The sequence below is a fragment of the Pelobates fuscus genome, chromosome 2, assembly GCF_036172605.1.
Source record: "Pelobates fuscus isolate aPelFus1 chromosome 2, aPelFus1.pri, whole genome shotgun sequence".
Lineage (NCBI taxonomy): Eukaryota > Metazoa > Chordata > Amphibia > Anura > Pelobatidae > Pelobates > Pelobates fuscus.
In genome coordinates this window covers 169,353,687-169,369,680 of record NC_086318.1, presented here as the reverse complement: position 1 = coordinate 169,369,680, position 15,994 = coordinate 169,353,687, and the positions used below count along the sequence as shown (strand labels likewise).

General features: G+C 40.4%; 1 protein-coding gene across 1 annotated transcript in view; it reads left to right on the top strand.

Annotated features, from left to right (window-relative positions):
* Window positions 1–15,994, top strand: part of COL21A1 (collagen type XXI alpha 1 chain) — a 406,528-nt gene that overhangs the window by 223,732 nt on the left and 166,802 nt on the right. Inside the window, exons 7-9 of the mRNA XM_063442941.1 lie at window positions 7,041–7,118; window positions 14,119–14,127; window positions 15,461–15,544. Of these exons, the coding sequence (XP_063299011.1) occupies window positions 7,041–7,118; window positions 14,119–14,127; window positions 15,461–15,544 (171 nt within the window). The remainder of the gene's footprint in view (window positions 1–7,040; window positions 7,119–14,118; window positions 14,128–15,460; window positions 15,545–15,994) is intronic.

The window sequence follows — 15,994 nt, the reverse complement described above, 5'->3', positions numbered from 1 at the left end:
TTTATTTATATTTTACAATTGCAGAATGGGTTACCAAGCTAATGCCATGTACACGTGCCATATAAGAAGTACTGATCAAAATGTTAGCTGGATGAGAACTTCCTGCTAGTTACAAATTTAAACACTGAACAAATTTGAAAGTTTCAAGAACTGGACACAATATTCTATCAAACAAACAAAATCTACCTCTACTTGGAGGTAGTGCGTGTTGCAGTATAGTGCCTATACAATGAGCCATTCAACACGTAAAGTGGAATACTCCACAATCAATTTTAAACAAAAACACAATATATGGTATCAAACAATATACCAATTAGTGGAGTGCTAAGAAATAAATAAATAAGTGAATAAAAAAAAAAAAACACAACTTGTGTAGGGGTTGACGTACCCCATAAATATTGTGTAATAACAAACTTGAAGGTACATATGAAAAGAAAAAGAACAAAGAAAAAATATATAGTGTAGAATAGATGGTCTTGAGAATAGTAATCATTAGAAGATAAATAACTAGAACCACTCACATGGTATGGAGCCTGTATAATATTGGCTCTGTAAAATGGACCTCTTTGCTTTTAGGGCAGCAACACACCACTCACTCTATGACGTTTCCTCCAAAAGAAATACAAATAAAGAGAGTAGCGACCAATGTGTGATATTGTACAAATTCAGATAAATCGTCTGGTAAGTATTACGCTCACCTTTTTCAGAGCCTTCAATGCCTGGCTCTGAGGGTAATTAGCAGAGTGCCACTTTTCTGGGAATGGCACTTCCCCAGTGAAGATTTTTTGAGGCTTCAAGGACTTGATGGCAATAGAGTATAACAATAAAATTAAAATTTATTGATAAATAAAAACGTAGCATATATTGTAAAAATAAAACAAAAAATGGAATTAAAGTCCAATATAAAGTCCAAATTGCCAAAACGTGTTTCACTCATCCATGAGCTTCCTCAGTCAGCTGTAGTGTAGCCCCAAGAATCCTACATCTTTTAAATGTCCTGTGGTCCTTTGTATCCTCCCCTTTGGGGTCACATGTTATTATGTTGGCCAATCCAAAGTCCGAATTGTGTATAGACACTTTAGACAAATTAGTGCACTTGCGTGTTGTAATTCTCTATTGGATAATTGAATTTGCTGCTTTTGTTTTCGTTTTTTCATTGGTGGTTAAGTGGTGTTCGTCCGGACGCATCACTTCTGCTGCTATTCATGTACAGTTGTAAGAAAACAAAGTCAGCAAATACTTGAAGCATGCAGAACTAGGAGGTGGGACTATATATTGTATGCGGTACATGCCAGAACTATATGAAGCAGACTTTGGAAACATCAGTGACTGACAAAAAAATGAAAATGAAAGGTTTCAAAAATATTTAAAATTTAGTTTCAGTGCAGGAAGGATTGTAGCAAAGCATGCTCTGTTATTTAATGAATCTTATGAGAGAGAAGGCATTTGGAGTTTATGTCTCCATGTTCAGGAGCTTGAACACTGAATTATGTGAAAATGAAAAGAAGGAATCTGAGTATAAAGCAATGCAAGATGTAGATGGAAATAGATTGTCAAGTATATTTATGGCCAACATGGGGAAAAGTGATAAAAAAGAGAGAAATATAATTAGGTATGCAGGGTATAGATGGGAGACCATGGACATCTATGTCTTTTTCCATTTGGCAGCAAAAACTAATTCAAAATAACAATACATGCAGCCTCTCTTGCCACATGCATCTTGACATGGAAAAGAGAAACTGTAACCATTATTTGATTGTGTAGACTAAACAGGATCATACAACTGCTGTTCAAAAGAGAGGAGGATTTAATTTAGCTTTTAGATGTCTATGATGAAAATGTTACATAGGGGATCTAAGGAGATCCATGGGACAAATAAAACAACCAATCAGGTAAACAAATAAAGTTGTGTAAGCATCGGCAAAAGCACAAGTATACATATCATAGGATAACCTGCATTTCAGGGATGCAGCAGTGAACTAACGTACATTATATAAAGCATTGGCACAATCAATAACATGTTCTGATCATTAGCCACAATCCCAAGACACTTTTTAAAGCAATCACAAGCCACAAAATCATGATTAGCCATTTATTGCTGGCAATGCAGAGAAAATAAGAAAATATTATTTACTAAATCTCAGGCGTAACTCATGATTTACTCATTAATTTCGGGATGTAAAGCTTAATAGACTAACATCTCTCGGTTAACGAAAACAATATCTGGTGCCTTTGCTGGCTTTTTAAATTTATATCAGGCTATAAATTCGATGGTTCCACTTAAGAACTATTAACTATACTTTGGAACCCTTTTAATCCCTATTACTCAGATATTTGATACAGATTCCATTTTCACTGATCTGATTTTATAAAAGTGTTATCAGAAAGCATTGGAATGGTGGAATTATGATGGCTGTAACATTGTTAACCGCTCATCGGCAGCCATTAACATAGCCAAATTTATCAAAAGTTAGTCTATAATTCCCCAATAATTTGAGCAACTCTGTATTTTAAGACCTAAAATCTTTTTACACTGTTTTTATATATAAAAAAAAATACCCTCTGTTTTATATTTAAAACACTCTATATTTTAAATTCAAATTCTTCCTACTATTTTGATTCTACTGCGAGGGACTGCTGATTCCTCTTTCATGGAGCTCCTGCTGGGGTGCTGATGATCTGAGACCAGTTATTACTTTGAGTGCTACACCACCCTATCTATTACTATTAGGGCCGTGTGTTTGGAAAGGTCCACTTAAAGATTGTCAGAATTTCTAAGGTGCTAAGCAGGTCTACAGGAGGCCTAATATATAGATAACAATAGGAACAATGACTATAATATTTTTCAAAATGCTGTTTAACAAGAAATATGTATTGAGATAAGGCCTCGTATAGCTGATTTTCGAATGATTGCAACTGGTAATTAGTGTGTCATAGGTGTAAACATTGTAGAGATAAACATAAATTATCATAAATGTTTAGAAACTAAGCTCACAAAGTTTAGAAATAGAAACTGACAGATACAGCTCAAAGGATAAGCTGTGCCAGCAGTATTGCCAGGGAGTCTTGGAACATATGACAAAAGTCATGTTTCTTTGCAAAAAAATATTCTTATGTGTGGAGCACTCCCTTAAAAAAGATTTACTGCAAAAAGGCTTTGGATCAGCCTTGGTAAAAATATTCCACAGCAGTTCTTTATTCAGGCTATGTTATTGAGTGGCAAAGTTTCAAGGACACTCCCTAAACCAAAATCACCTCTTTTACTGAAGCACTATAACCATTGTACAGAGGGGTTGTTGGTCATAACATGGGGCAATATGAACAATATATAGGAACCATAAATATAGAGGGACTGTGGGAAATTATGTATATTATAATATATGAGAGAGAAAGTGTGTGTGTGTGTGTGTGTGTGTATTTAAATCCACCATGTCTTCTTTATCAGGTGTCAACGGTCCAGTGAATCATGTGTAACTTACATAAGGTTGTCCTCGTGTTTGTTATGCCTATCATGCACAGCCAGCCAGAGGTACATCTACTAATAATGGTACACACTGCTATCACCATGGACAACATTACCACAAACCATAGGGCCGCTATGACAGCTAACCATAGTGGTCCTATGGTGTGATTGATAGCTGATGCCAAGCTGCATCATTGCATGCCGGAATCACTGGTCATCTGGTTATTGCTTGCTAACCACGAGGCAGTTCATCAATGTTCACTTATTGGCTTCTAGGCTGCTGATCACCATTGGAAGCCAATCAAAGTGATCAATTGCTTTAAGGCTATAAGGGTATAATGTGATCACTGTGATTGGCTTTCACAATCAGCCTGGGGGCCAATCTGCTAAAATGTCAGTTACTAAATTGATAGTAATACAGTTAGCTAGAGTTAAGGTTAGGATTATCAAGGGTTTAAGATAGTTGCGTTCACATAAGTATAGGGTCACCAAGGGTTAGGATTAGCTATGAGTAACTAGGATTAGGGTTAGCTAAAGTTTGAAAGGGTTAAGGATATCTCATTTTAGGACTACGAAGGGATAGAGAAAGCATCAAAGTGAAATGTGTCTCAACAGAATGCATGTCAGCACTTTAATTCTATCTGTTTTATTTTATTTTATCCAAAGTTGATTTTAACTTTTTCCAATAACAGTTTATTTGAGTAATACTTATACTACTAGTGACTCCTGGCCTGACATTCTACACCTTGAGTTGGAATCAAAGGGTGCTTTGCCACTCCATATTTGGCAATCTACCTAACAATTTGGAGTCAGTCTTTTAAGGACTCCAGGTAAAGGAAGGTTTATCACCACTAGATGTATTGTTGTCTCCAAAAGGGCAGAGAGGCGTTTACTTTCAGAGTCAGTATAAAAGGCTTTTATTACTCTCAGCATAACTATGCTCACAGTTTTTTGGCACTAACTTAAATACTTACAATATTGCACTATTGTGTTTTCTTCTCTTTTGTATTATATGAACTTACTTTTATACTGTTATGCTAAGGGGTAAATGTTCTGGTTGTAATCATTTTGTAGCGCTGCTTTACCCCTTTAGTGCTTTGTGTGTCATTTTTTTTGTTTTTACTATTGGTTTGTATGATCTAAGGAGGATCCACAAAGTACTATTGCTGCTTCATTATTATATTTGTTGCCATATATGTATTTGTGCAAAGAGCGCCACCTTACTCACACACATCAACATATTTGTAATATATCTAAAAACAGCATGAAAAATCTACAAATCTTTTGGCTGACGTTTTTGTAAGCGTTCCCTTCTTCCCTAGTTATAGACTTCTCAATGCAGCCCACACAGGACCGGTTGTCTGAGTAACAGCCAGAGGTGTAGCAAGGTTAATTTCCATTGAAATACACATTTGTACTTTTTGTAAAATGAAAAAAGACAACGCACTCTCCTCATCTAAAGCATTTCAGCAAACGTCAGCAAACTTTAGCAACTATTTTAGGGATCTGAGGTGTCCCATTAAATAGCAGTGGACCAAACAGATTTCAAAAGTGCAAAGCGGTCTCAGTCATAAAAGCACTGCATTTTAGAAATGATTTACTAATACATTAATTAAGATAAGGAAACTACTTTTGCAAACAAAACTGCTCCAAAATTGTAGATGAGCACTATGGAATAACATTTTATTTTATTTTTTTAAATTCTTTATTTTATTTGTGCATAGGTTGTACAAACAGGATGGCAATGCCACAACAGCTATTGCTAGCCTCAGAAACATCGGTATTACATTGCATATACATGGCATGTAAGGTCATAGCACATTTTTATGATAAAGGAAAGTTGCTGACGTCTTAGTAACTGCAGATTATGTGGAACAGAACAGGATACGTATCACACTGGTCGGGCAGTTAATTATAACAAGGCATTTTAACATTCTGCACATTTTTGTTAAGCATGGTAAATTACGGGCTATCAAGATTATAAAACAATATAGTTGTCGATTATAAAATAAATATGTGAGTGGCAGGCAACAGGCCTCATGGGGGCATGGCCTCGTGTGGTGAACATAAAATGGTACAATAAGGAGGTTGTTATTGTGAGAAAACAAAATAAAGTATTGAAGGGAGAAGCATGGGAAAGAAATCATATGCATACAGTGAGGGTTACTCATGTGTCAAGTCCAGCTCGGTTGTGGAGGCTGTTGTAGGGTCTGGGTAGCGTCCCGAGCGGCAGAGGCTCTATTTAGGTGCCTCTGTACCTGACAGGAGTATGGGTGCCCTGTCAGCCTATACCCCGCTTGGGAGAGGACTTTGTGGGTTCTTGAGAGTCCTGCTGGGATCGAGTAAGGTGGGACAGTGTGGATGCCATTGGTGTTCTCAGCCGCCTGTCGCCATGAATACCTGTGCCGGTGGGTGGTCTCTTTGTTTGGGTCACTGTGGCTCTCTTTGTCGGTGGCTGTGCTCGGTGCTGTGAGGCCGGTCCGCTGGCTGGAGGTTGCGTCGTGGTTCTCAGCCGTGTGCCGGGTCTAGTGGGGGCCCTTGGGCCCATTCGAGCTGGCCTTGCCATGTGGCTCGGTCGTGGGTGTTTGCGTGCGTGCTGGAGAGGCCTCCGTCTGCGGCACAATCTGTGGGATGTCGTCGGATGCTTGTCAGCGCGGCTGTGGCAGGGGCCCTGTAGGTTGCTGTCAGGTGGGGTTGCCAGATTGTGTGTTGTAGCCTGTTGCTCCCGGATTGCTATCTTCCTCCAAAACCTGGCGAACAGCTCATCTATTTTGGCTTCGAGGTCAGTTTTCTTTGCGCTTCGATCACACGTGGCATCGGCCATCTTGCCTGGCTGCGCCGTTTCTTGCTGCTCGCTGGGTTCCACCCCTGGAGTCCGGGCAGATAGGTTGCCCCTCAGGGCTGGACCGGGATGACCCCCGCCGGTCCAGGGGGGGGAGCAGGGCATTGGTGGGTCTGTGTCTCTACCGCTTGGGCGAGGAGAGCGGCCGTCTCTCCCCGGTCCCGCCATCAGTAGGCCGCAGCTCTCCACCTTGGGTTCCCGGTCACCAATTCGTTTATAACAGATATCGGGCTGATCCTCGGGTCACCCCTATTGTAGGGAGTGTACCCCGGTTTGCTTAGTTTCTCGATTTTAGTAGTTATCGGTGCAGTATCGATAAGCAAGGCAGGAGCCCAGCTTGCACACGTCTGCTCAGTTCGCTGGCTTGGCCCCGCCCCCGGAATAACATTTTATTAAAGCCTTTTTTCATAATTATCTCCATTATAAAATGGCAAGGTCAACGAAATACTTTATTTGTATAAAGAACACTTGTTTATCGGCAATATATTGTCCTTATTCTTAGTAATGTAATTTAGCAATTTATAATAAATGCACCATGTTTTTAATAAATTTAATTTTTTTACTTCATATAGTTATTTTGTCTTATGTTATGTTCACTGCATATCCGTTTGTTATTATCGATCAAATTGGCCTGTACTATGGTAATATGAGAATGTATATTTCTTGTACATGAGTTAATGTGTGGGATGCCTTTCAGCCACAATATTAATTTGCTGTTAATTCTTTGTTTATTAGTTCAACATTCAAAAGCTGAGAATATATTGTGATCCAGAGCAAAATAAAAGGGAGACTGCGTGTGAGATCCCTGGAAAGGTAAACTATACTGTATTTGTGCTATTATGATTTTTGGAATATTTAAAGCGGATGTCACAATTTAATCACTAAACATCGAGGGATATGTTAATCCTTTACTCCTGAATCTACTCCAACCAATTTTTGGACCCTGGGACTCTTTTTATTTACCTTTATTTATTATTATTATTATGTTATTATTTATATAGCACCAACAAATTCCGCAGCTTTACTTTACAGTGGGTGGACGAACAAACATGTAGTTGTAACCAGACAAGTTGGACATGCATGAACAGAGGGGTTGAGGGCCCTGCTCAATGAGCTTACATGCTAGAGGGAGTGGGGTAAAGTTACACTAAAGGTAAGGATAGTATTAGACTAATGACAGTTGCAAGAGAGGAATCATTCGGGAGTTATTAACAGTTTAATTGATACGCTTTTATGAAGAAGTGGGTTTTTAATGATTTTTTAAAGGAGTGGAGTCTGGGTGAGCATCTAACAGAGGAGGGAAGTGAGTTCCACAGGAACTGTGCAGCCCTCGAGAACTCTTGAAGGCGAGCATCAGAGGTGGGAGTACGGACAGAAGATAGACGTAAGTCTTCAGCATAGCGTAAGGACCTAGACGGGACATACTTGTGTATTAGGGAGGATAAATAGGTGGGTGCAGCATTATGTAGAGATTTGAAAGAAAGAACCAGAATTTTAAATTGAGCCCTATATCTTAAAGGAAGCCAATGTAGGGACTGACAGAAGGGTGAGGCGTGGGAGGTGCGGGTGGACAGGAAGATGAGCCTCGCTGCCGCATTCATTATGGACTGTAACAGCGCAAGTTGAGAGCATGTAAGACCACTGATAAGATAGTCGCATTTTGCGTAAAGGAGGATGTTTTTGAGATGGAAGCGGCAGGATTTGGCGATAGATTGAACATGAGGTGTGAAGGAGAGGTCGGAGTCAAAGAGAACACCTAGGCAGCGAGCTTGCACGGTGGAGCTGATGGTAGCACCCTTGACTTGGAGGGAGACAGACACAGGAGTAGCAACACTTGAGGGAGGAAAGACCAGACTTTCAGTTTTGGTCAAGTTGAGTTTAAGGAAGTGGGCAGCCATCCAGTTAGAAATAGCAAAGAGGCAGTCAGAAAAACTAGTCAAGAGGGACGGGAAGAGATCAGCAGAGGACCGATAAATTTGCGTGTTAGAAATGTTATTGGAAGCGAAAGGAGCTAATGGGTTTAAAAAAGGAGGCAGTATAGATGGAGAACAGTAGGGGACCAAGGACTGAACCTAGGGGGACACCAATAGAGAGGAGAAGAAGCAGAGCCAGAGAAAGAAACACTGAAAGAGCACTGGGAGAGATAGGAGGAACACCAGGAGAGAGCAATATCTTGTAGACCGATATTGCGGAGGGTGAGAAGAAGCTGTTGATGATCAACAGTGTCAAAAGCTGCAGAAAAGTCAAGGAGAATTAGGAAAGAGTAGTGACCACGAGATTTTGCAGCGAGTAGATCATTGGATACTTTGGTCCATTTCACACAGAGTGCTTAGCGCGGAAACCAGACTGAAGTGGGTCTAGCAGAGAGTTGGACTCGAGGAAGTCTGTCAATCTCGCATACACAACTATTTCAAGGATCCTGGATGTAAAAGGCAATAGCGAGATAGGACGGTAGTTGGATGTGGAGTTGGGGTCAAGGTTGGGCTTCTTAAGAATTAGGGTTATAGTTGAATGTTTGATGGGCAATGGAAATATGCCAGAGGAGACAGAGAGAGATTGGGAATTTTAATGAGAGGTAGAGAAAGAGAAGAAGACAGAGTACTGATGAGATGCAAGGGAATTGGATCTAGGGAGCAGGTGTTGGGGCAGGAGGACTGGAGCAGAAACTTCTTCCACTGTAGCGGTTGGGAATGAACATAGAACAGCAGAGGGAGTGAGGTTAGGGGAAGTATTGTAAGGGGAAGAAGAAAGATGAGAGATCTCCTCCCTGATTGTAGAGATCTTGTAAGTGAAGTGAGTTGCAAAGTCTGAGGCGGTCAAGTTAGTAGGTGAAGGAAGAACAATAGGGCGAAGAAGAGAGTTGAATGTGTGAAATAGTCATTTGGGTTCGCAAGAGAGTGTGGTTATGAGGGTATTGAAGTAATTTACTTTTGCAGAGGAAAGAGCCAAGCTTAATGAAGGCAGCATAAATTTATAGTGGAGAAAGTCAGACGCACAGTGAGACTTTATCCAACAGCGTTCAGCAGTTCTGGAGCATTTATGGAGGTATCAAGTCAGCTTGGCGTGCCAAGGTTGTTGTTGGGGCACTTGATGCATTTAAATGTAGGAGGTGCCATGATGTCTAGTTGAGAGGAGAGGGTGGAATTGTAGATGGAGGTTGCAGAGCTAGGACAGGTGAGGTTAGAGATAGGTAAAAGGAGAGTTTGGAGATTAGTGGAGAAATGCCCTAGGTGAAGACATTGGAGGTTTTTGTGAGATTGATATTCAGACGTGGTGTCAATTGGGTCTTAGGTATTCCGATGTCAAACGTCAGCAGATGGTGGTCAGATAGAGGAAAAGGAATATTACAGATTAGAGGCAGTACAAAGTTTGGTGATCAAGATCAAGAGTGTTTCCCGCTGTATGGGTTGCTAAATTGGACCATTGTGTAAGGCCAAAGGAGGAGGTTACAGAGAGCAGACGAGAGGCATCAGTGCAGTTGGGGTTATTGATTGGGATATTGAAATCCCCAAGTATAAGGGAAGGAGTGCTAGATGGGAGGAAGGGCGGGTATCAGACTTTCTTACAACAGTATTGAGGCCTGATAGTTTTGAAATCAGGCTGTTGAATAAAGATATGTGAGGATCAGATAGGCTTGCAATTAAGCTGAGGGAGGCAGTGGTGTATCTTGGTTTTGTGCTGCCCTAGGCAGGACAAAACTCAGACACCCCCCCCCCGCGCGCGCGCGCCACCCCCACCCAACCCTTCCCCCCTGCCCCGCCTTCTAAATACACACATATTCACTGACAGATACGCATACACTAGCTAACAGACAAACACAGTCAGACACACACAGTCGGACACACACACTAACAAACACACACAGTCGGACACACACACTAACAGACACACACAGTCGGACACACACACTAACAAACACACACAGTCGGACACACACACACTAACAGACACACACAGTGAGACACACACACTAACAGACACACACAGTCGGACACACACACTAACAAACACACACAGTCGGACACACACACTAACAAACACACACACACTAACAAACACACACAGTCGGACACACACACTAACAAACACACAGTCGGACACACACACTAACAGACACACACAGTGAGACACACACACTAACAAACACACACAGTCGGACACACACACTAACAAACACACACAGTCGGACACACACACACTAACAGACACACACAGTGAGACACACACACTAACAGACACACACAGTCGGGCACACACACTAACAAACACACACAGTCGGACACACACACTAACAAACACACACACACTAACAAACACACACAGTCGGACACACACACTAACAAACACACAGTCGGACACACACACTAACAGACACACACAGTGAGACACACACACTAACAAACACACACAGTCGGACACACACACTAACAAACACACACAGTCGGGGACACACACACTAACAGACACACACAGTGAGAAACACACACTAACAAACACACACAGTCGGACACACACACTAACAAACACACACAGTCGGGGGGACACACACTAACAAACACACACAGTCGGACACACACACTAACAAACACACACAGTCGGACACACACTAACAGACACACACACTAACAGACACACACAGTGAGACACACACACTAACAAACACACACAGTCGGACACACACTAACAAACACACACAGTCGGACACACACACTAACAGACACACACAGTGAGACACACACACTAACAAACACACACACACTAACAGACACACACTGTCGGACACACAGTCAGACACACACACTAATAGACACACACACACACTAACACACACAGTCACAGACACACACTAACAGACACACACACACACACACTAACAGACACACACACACACACACTAACAGACACACACTAACACTTTTTTTTTAATTTACTCCCCCCCCCAGCCTCCTTACCTTTGGGAATGCTGGGGGTGGGGGGGTTCTCCCATTCCCTGGTGGTCCAGTGGCTGCAGGGCGGCACTGGCGGGCAGGCTGGGCGGCCGGCGAGGGAGCTCTTCCCCTGAGCTCTCTGCTCAGCTCCCTCGCGCGCCGCCCGCAGAGTGAGGCTGGGAGGCGGAGCCGGAATATGACGTCATATTCCGGCTCCCAGTCTCACTCTGCGGGCGGCGCGCGAGGGAGCTGAGCAGAGAGCTCAGGGGAAGAGCTCCCTCGCCGGCCGCCCGCCCGCCCGCCCGCCCACCAGTGCCGCCCAGCAACCAGCCCAGCATGTCTGTTAGCCGCAAGGCTAACAAGACATTTGCCTTGGGCATTTGGGGGCGGCGTTTTTTGCCGCCCCCTGGAAAATGCCGCCCAAGGCAAATGCCTTGTTTGCCTCGCGGCTAATACGCCCCTGGAGGGAGGGGGATATGTATCGAGGCACAGAGATGAATGGATGGTTATTCAAATAACAACAAACATCAATAAAAGAAGGGAGGGGTCAGTCAGAAATCAGAGTCGAAATAGAGGTGAATAAAACAATTACATACAGGGCTAGCAAAACTACACTTTAGCATGACAGACAAGATATAAAGGCAAGAAAATATACAATGAACACAGGATATATAAAATAAAATAAATGTACAGAGTGATTAAATTAAATATAAATGATGCTGTGCAGGATACAGTCTTAGTGTGGTCTTCCAGAACGCTACCTTTGCTTATTGCAGATGATCAGCTGATGGAGCACTGACTTTCTTACAGCAGTATTGGGGCTTGATAGTTTTGAAATCAGGCATTGCTTATTGAAGACGATCAGCTGATGGAGCACTGACTTTCTTACATTGGGGCTTGATAGTTTTGAAATCAGGCGTTATTGCCATATTCATGTTTCTAAGATGGTGGTACATGGAAACTGTATGCTGTGCCCATAACTGGGTAGTAACTGTAACTGTAGTCTCTACTTTGTCTTATGTATATCTCTGAAAGTAAGCATAATTGAAAACCAAAATCAAACAAAAAAAAGGGCTAGCTAAGGATGCTTGGGATTTGCCTGCCAAAAAAAGTGAATGATCCTCTTTAAAGTAAACATAAAAAAGTGCAAATATTATAAAGCATTTCATATACATTTAAAAACAAGAATTCATATTACTGTAACAAATAAGATTACTTTTCACTTGTACAATTGTGGTCAGCTAGTAGCACTTGGGGAGACTGAGCAAATATATTTCAGTACAATAACTGTTAGGACACTTGCATATTTTTTTTTTAAACCTAGAATAACAGTACCATGGTGCTACATTTTTCAGCTGGAAGACTATTCCATGCATCCACTACCCTATCAGTAAAGTAATACTTCCTGATATTATATAGAAACATAGAATGTGACGGCAGATAAGAACCATTCGGCCCATCTAGTCTGCCCAATTTTCTAAATACTTTCATTAGTCCCTGGCCTTATCTTATAGTTAGGATAGTCTTATGCCTATCCTGCGCATGCTTAAACTACTTTACTGTGTTAACCTCTACCACTTCAGCCAGAAAGCTATTCCAAGGCTATTCCATTCTTAAGAGCACAGTGTCATTACAGTACCATTACTGCCTTATTGCTATTATTATTGTGGCAAACCTAGCCACTTACAAAATGTCCTTGTATATATCTTGCTGTTACTGCATTGCTATTCCTATCTGTGGCCAAACCAGCCACTTAAAGTGTAACCCCCTCATGAATGTAATATGATGTAAAGTGTATTCCTGTGTACTGCTTGGTATCTCCTAAGGCAGGAGATGGCTATCTGTAACCCAACCCCCTCCTGCCTGGGACTAAGGGAAGTGTATTGTGTGGAATGCAGACCCCCCCCCCCCCCCCCCCTCCCTGCGGAGGTCTGTGCTTAAAGGAAGCTGTAATAATAAAGAGTGTGACTCAGCCTGGTGAGATGCCAGTGTTTTAACATCCAAGCTATGTGTCGTCTAGTTTTTGGGAGAAAAGGATTTTAACTACGCTACCTGCATTTTACCTACATTTTACCTGCTTCATCCTGTCTACCAGCGGAGATACCGTGGATAATATTACTACTCCGCTACAATTATTATTTTGTTTTGGTTTTTTTTTAAACATGGAATGCACACATTGCTCATAATTGATAGAAAAACACTGCTCTTTTTTGTACAGAATACTATTCATGGATACCTTAGAATACAATAATGCAAATCAACTATAATTTATAGGCATACTCTAGGCATCATAACAGTGGGATGGTGTCAGTTAGATAAACTGGTTATGGTGCCTAGAGTGTTCCTTTAATTTTGCATTTATTTTATTCATCCTTTATAGAAATATTTCGGAATAATATATTTTAGAGACTATACTATACCTTATATTGCAATACTTCAGATAATAAAATAAGAGCGGACAGATAACATTCTGATGAGAGTTTGTAAGAAACTCAATGGCTTTTATGGGGATACATAGAGCTTTAAAAAAAAAAAGCAACTAGATTGTAAAACTATATAGACCGATAAATATATTGCCGATAAATCGTAACATATGAGTATTATTTCAGTGCAAGGCGTTTCAGGCTGCTATATCTTCCTGCACAAAATCACCATCTGTACAAGAACTGCACTTGTATTCATGGAAACCAAATTATTGAATTTTACATATTTGTTTAGACAAGCAGAGAAAATATGAATTGCATTGTTTTATTATTAATCCAAATAATTTAGAATTCATGCTGCACAGTATTGAAATAGAACATGCATGTATATATTAGTTTAATGAAGTTGAAAACATTCATGATTTGAATTGCACTCATTAGACAATTCTTTTTGTATTTCAGAATGGAGAGGTATGTGTTGTTGTTTTTTGAAAGTTTAAGGTAACATATTCACAGGTAAGCATTACAATTCCAAGAAAGAAATGTGCAAGGCTGGATAAATGTAAAATGCAATGGTAAATAAATGTCAAGCAAATACCACAGACTACAACTTATATGTCAGTGATATAGCGAAAACACTCATCAATTTAAATCTATTCGACTGACAAAATATCACATTTTGTTTAATCAACCCCTTAAGGATGGAGGTAATTTGCAGACGTTCTGAACCAAACCAAATCCTAGAATTTGAGCTATGTGTTTGTTCAACTATAATTGTATGATGTGATGTCCCACAAGTACACTGATGTCCCCCATGTACATGTTTAATGGTGTTTTGGAAAATTAGAGGGTAAAATAAAGAGCATTCCCATTTCAGTTTTTACACATTGAAATTTGCCAGAGTGGCTGGTTCCCCTTAAGACCGTATGGCCACCCAGGAATGAAAATTAACCTCATCATGGCACACCATGTGTAAAAGTAGACAACCCATGGTATTCAAAATGGGGTAGGTCCAGTCTTTTTAGTAGCCACTCAATCACAAACCCTGGTAAAAGTTAGTGTTCATATTTGTGTTTTTCATTTTTCACAAAAAAATGCTCTTTCATTGATGATAACATCATTATACATTTTACTACTGTAAAAACTCATATTTCTTATTTAATTCTATGTGTATGTTTATATATTATTTTTCCATAATATACTATTTTTCCATAATTAAGTAAATTTAATTAATTCTATGTTGGAGAATCTGTCTGACACCCCAGACAATTATGTAATCCAGTCAATCGAGTCATGTGATCAAGGTGTCATCGCGATCACATGACACGGACGGGGGGGGGGGTTCCTGCAGGCAGTCCCTCCAATCAAGATGACAGCGAAGGGTAGTTATTTGCTCTCCTTTTGTAGGATAACATAGCATGACCTAATGTGATTAAGGGGTTAACCTGGAATCCTAATTTTACAATTATCCAATGATGGTTAACTGTGATACTTTAAAGCAGGGGTAGGCATTCTTCAGCACTCCAGATGTTGTGTACTTCATAATTATCTTGCAGCCACAATATATGCAAAGCATCAGGGGAGCTGTAGTCCACAAGGGCTAGAGTGCCAAAGGAGGCCTATACCTGCTTTAAAGTATATACAATATAATCACATGTAGTTAAAATATCACAGCTATAATTTGATATTCAATAAATAACCCTGAATGTTAGTAATGTGTTAAATACTATTTGCTGAGAATGTGAAACCCAAAAGATGTGAAAAAATAATTTGGAAAAACAAATTTTCCTTGCTTACGTTCCAGTGTTTAAATGGTCCAAGTGATGTTGGCTCTACACCTGCTCCATGTATTTGTCCTCCTGGGGAAAAAGGACCTGCTGGCCCTAAAGTGAGTGTTGCCTCTTCTTTCCATATTGTCTGTAAGCTTTGCTTTATCATTGATGCATGAAACTGATTCATATAAGTAAAATACAAAAACACTAAAAAGTGTACCTTTTGTAAAATTAAGTGGGCATAGTTGGCACATTCATGAGCTAAAAGCTGTTAAACAGTGCTTAGACATATAATACTTCATATTACTTACAAGTGAACTTTTTACCTTGTATTGTGTACTGTTTTAGAAGTTTCCTTACAGCTGTTTCTGCCACGTTTAGCAGTGTATATAACCGAAAGACAATGTCTCAAAGGTCAAGTCAAAAATAAATTTCCACAGACTACAAAAATATATTAATACAGCTTATTAATACAACTCGTTCCAAAGTATCTTCATTTTACAGATACAATTCTACAGAAATCTAGGAGGGAAACTAAGAATTATGTAACAAGTAAACTATATATA